Source organism: Myotis davidii, unplaced genomic scaffold (genome assembly GCF_000327345.1).
Source record: "Myotis davidii unplaced genomic scaffold, ASM32734v1 scaffold96, whole genome shotgun sequence".
NCBI classification, from domain to species: Eukaryota; Metazoa; Chordata; class Mammalia; order Chiroptera; family Vespertilionidae; genus Myotis; species Myotis davidii.
Genome location: NW_006289416.1, coordinates 12,132,633 through 12,136,001, shown reverse-complemented (window position 1 = coordinate 12,136,001; position 3,369 = coordinate 12,132,633). Strand labels below are relative to the sequence as shown.

General features: G+C 37.7%; 1 protein-coding gene across 1 annotated transcript in view; it reads left to right on the top strand.

Annotated features, from left to right (window-relative positions):
* Positions 1-1,737: 1,737 nt before the first annotated feature.
* The window catches only part of CCDC102B (coiled-coil domain containing 102B), a 91,214-nt gene continuing 89,582 nt past the window's right edge, over positions 1,738-3,369 (top strand). Inside the window, exon 1 of the mRNA XM_015562769.1 lies at positions 1,738-2,352. Within this exon, the coding sequence (XP_015418255.1) occupies positions 1,747-2,352 (606 nt within the window). The 5' untranslated portion in view covers positions 1,738-1,746. The remainder of the gene's footprint in view (positions 2,353-3,369) is intronic.

Here is a 3,369-nt window from a genome sequence, read left to right as displayed (position 1 = left end):
CCCATAATCAATTTATTCTGGGATTTATTTACCTTGTATGGCTGTCACTGGAACTGAGAGCCGGCTTTAGCTCTGAGGCTCGACTCCAGCTCTGAGACCTCGGCTGCTGAAAGCAGGTATCTGGATTTGTTTGGCTTCTATAATTGAAACATTGTTTCTTAGACTGCAGCTCAGAAGCTGGCAGCGACCCTAACAGCAGAGGCTGGCCCTCTAGCAACTTCAGCGCAAAATTATAGCTAATTGCCTACAAACGTCAGGTGGTCATAATAATCTGGCCAGTCAGTGTAAAAGCAAATGGAAAACTGAGAGAAATTAATTTCTTGTACATAAATTATATGCACCAGAAAATCTTCTTTGATAATAAAAATAGGCAATCTTATACAAACACACAGCTTTACTAACTTGTAGATTAACCTGCATATGTTAAGCATTTATTTTAAAATATTCGAACTGCTATATCCTCAGTATAGCAATATTGCTATATTGAATAAGTAATGGATCTGCATAATTGATAAGAAGTATTTGAATTTACAAATTAATTTGCTTGTTGCTATTTTATATAGAAAGCTGTTTTTAATTTTGTGAGAAAGCTTTGAAAGTGCTAAAACTCTGTTTAGTTTATCTCTGCTGAGAAGACTTCAGTTTTCGAAGACAGTTTTCTCTTCTTTTGCTGTGCTCTGAGAGCACCCTGTCCATAGCCTAGGAAGCTAACACCGACCTAACCCATAAGATGTGTTAAAAAGATTGAATAAATATATTTTTATACTGTTAATTATCTATTTTTATTATATGTGCTTATCTAATTCTCTGGAATATAAAGACAAAGACCATTTGTTATTCTAAATATCCTATTTTTAGAAGCTATCATAATATATTAACCATAGCAAGAATTAATTCATGTAGTAGATATCCTTTTGACTGCAAGTAACAGGAAACTCAATGATCAAAGTTTTAGTAAAAAGAGGTAATCTTTCTCACAGAGCAAGGAAACCAGGGCATTAATGCAGAGCTCGGTCAATAAACTATTCTGTTCCACCATTTTCAATGTTAAAGGGTAACTGTACACTCACCTTATCCAGAATCATGTCTTTGTTTAGGAAGGAAGAGAGCAGAGGAAAAGGGTTTCTTATTCTGATGTTTTCAAATGTTTGTAGGCAGGGAATTTCTCCAGCAGACTTTCCCTCACATTTCACCAGTAGAACCAGGCTGTATGCTTACTTGAGACCAATGAATGGCCAATGAAATGAGGTCATCAGGGAATATTTAGACCAATCACAATTTAGTCTTTGGGACTGGGACAGGGGCTTAGCCTGCCAGCGATCAATAAAGTCTGCATTTCACCCAAACAAATTGTGCTTTAGTTATTAGCAGGGGAAAGGGGACCATCTAATAGTAAATGGACAATATGTGTTACACTAAATATTACATGCATAGCATTAGATTTGTTAAAATGAATTACTCATGTGATATGCTGTCCACAATTGTATCTTCATATTTTTATTTGTATTTGTTTGGTAAAATTCAATATAAGCAATTCCTGTGTTTTATTTTTCAGGGTAATTACAAATGCATAAGTTTCTCTATATTTTAGTTATGCTTAAAAGAAAATATTCAATATTGAAAAGATGCATTATTTTTTTTCCAAAAATTTTAAATGTAAGTTTTGCTTTTGTAACTGCAAGGGAATTTCAAAAGTTAATTATGTGGGTTTTTTGTTTGTCCTTTCTTAGGTCTGAAAAGATAAATATGAATTTAGAATCCATTTATCGGTTAATTGAGGAAACACAAATCTTCGGGATGCAGCAGTCAGCAGTTAAACCACCTCCTGACATGGGAACACCTGCCTCAGTCCCCAGGGATACCTTTAATTCCTGTTGGCCAGTGAATGGGCTACAGTCTCATGGTGCCCACAGCTTCTGTGCTCACGCGTGCAACACCAATGAATGGGATATTTGTGAAGAGCTGCGCCTGCGGGAACTTGAAGAAGTCAAGGCCAGAGCTGCTCAGATGGAGAAGACCATGCGGTGGTGGTCAGACTGCACAGCCAACTGGAGGGAAAAGTGGAGTAAAGTTCGAGCTGAGAGGAACAGTGCCCGGGAGGAAGGAAGACAACTCAGAATGAAATTAGAGATGACAGTGAAAGAATTGAGTGCACTGAAAAAGAAGCAAAGTCCGCCACATCAAAAGGAGACCTTGGAAGCTAGAGTTGCCCTGAACCAGACGCGTCCTAGTTTCACAGATGTGTCCTATGTACAAAGGGATCAATTTCAAACTGGCTCGCAAATGTGTGAGTCTATCAGAGAGTGTCTGGTGAAAAGAGAATTTCCCACAAAGGATAACAGAAATACTACGGTAAGCAAATAAAGACAGTAATCCAGAGTCTACGGACATATTAGAATGCCTTAGACAGTGATGGGAGGAAGGGGAAATCAGAGATCCAGGGGGGACTATATTTGTTTTCCATAACTCAGTGCTCCACACTGGGTGACTTCAGTGACAGAAAGTTCTAGAGGCTAGAAGCCTGAGATCTGAGTTGGTTTCTTGTGAGGCCTCTCTCCTTGGCTTATAGATGACCTTCTTCTCCCTGTGCCTTTACATCATCTTTTCTCTGTACGTGTCTGTTTCCAAGGTTCCTCTTTCTATAGGAGTGCCATCATTAGGTCCATCCTAATCACCTCCTTTTAAAATAATCACCTCTTTAAAGACCCTCGCCCCAAATACAATCACATTCTCAGGTACTAGGGGTTAGGACTTCAGCATATGAATTTGAGGGGATACATTCAGACTATAATACTGATCATACAAACTGTATTTAGCAAAAATGTGTTCAGCGTGTTTTTTTTTTATGTGAAAAGGAAATGTTTAGAGAGATTTCTCTCCATTTATCCTTGCTATGTCAGTAATATTATAAATTATTCATACAGTAGTTTGAACTTTCCCAAGGTTTGGAATTCTGCCCTCACAATTAATTCCTGTAAAATGGGTATCTTAGGCCAATACTTTTAGGGAATGCCTCATACCCATTCTTGGAATTTCTTGGTATACTTACACTCTTGAAGTTCCTAAAAATTCTGCTTAAAATATAGTTTTTAAAACCTTTATTTAAAATATAGCAGTTCATACCCACATTTATCTATGAACCACTCCTCCCCCACATTTTGTTAAAACTGGTAATTACTATTAGCAACCCATGGAACATATTTCAGGAAACTTTAGGAATTCATGTTATCTCTTTTCATAGAATCAGTTTATCGTATTCAATAAAAGAGTAATATGCCTACAGCCAATAAGGAGGGAATATGCAAATTGATGCAACAAAGATAGCAGCGCTGGCCTGAGCCATGGAGCTGGTCGGAGCGGCAGGGAGGC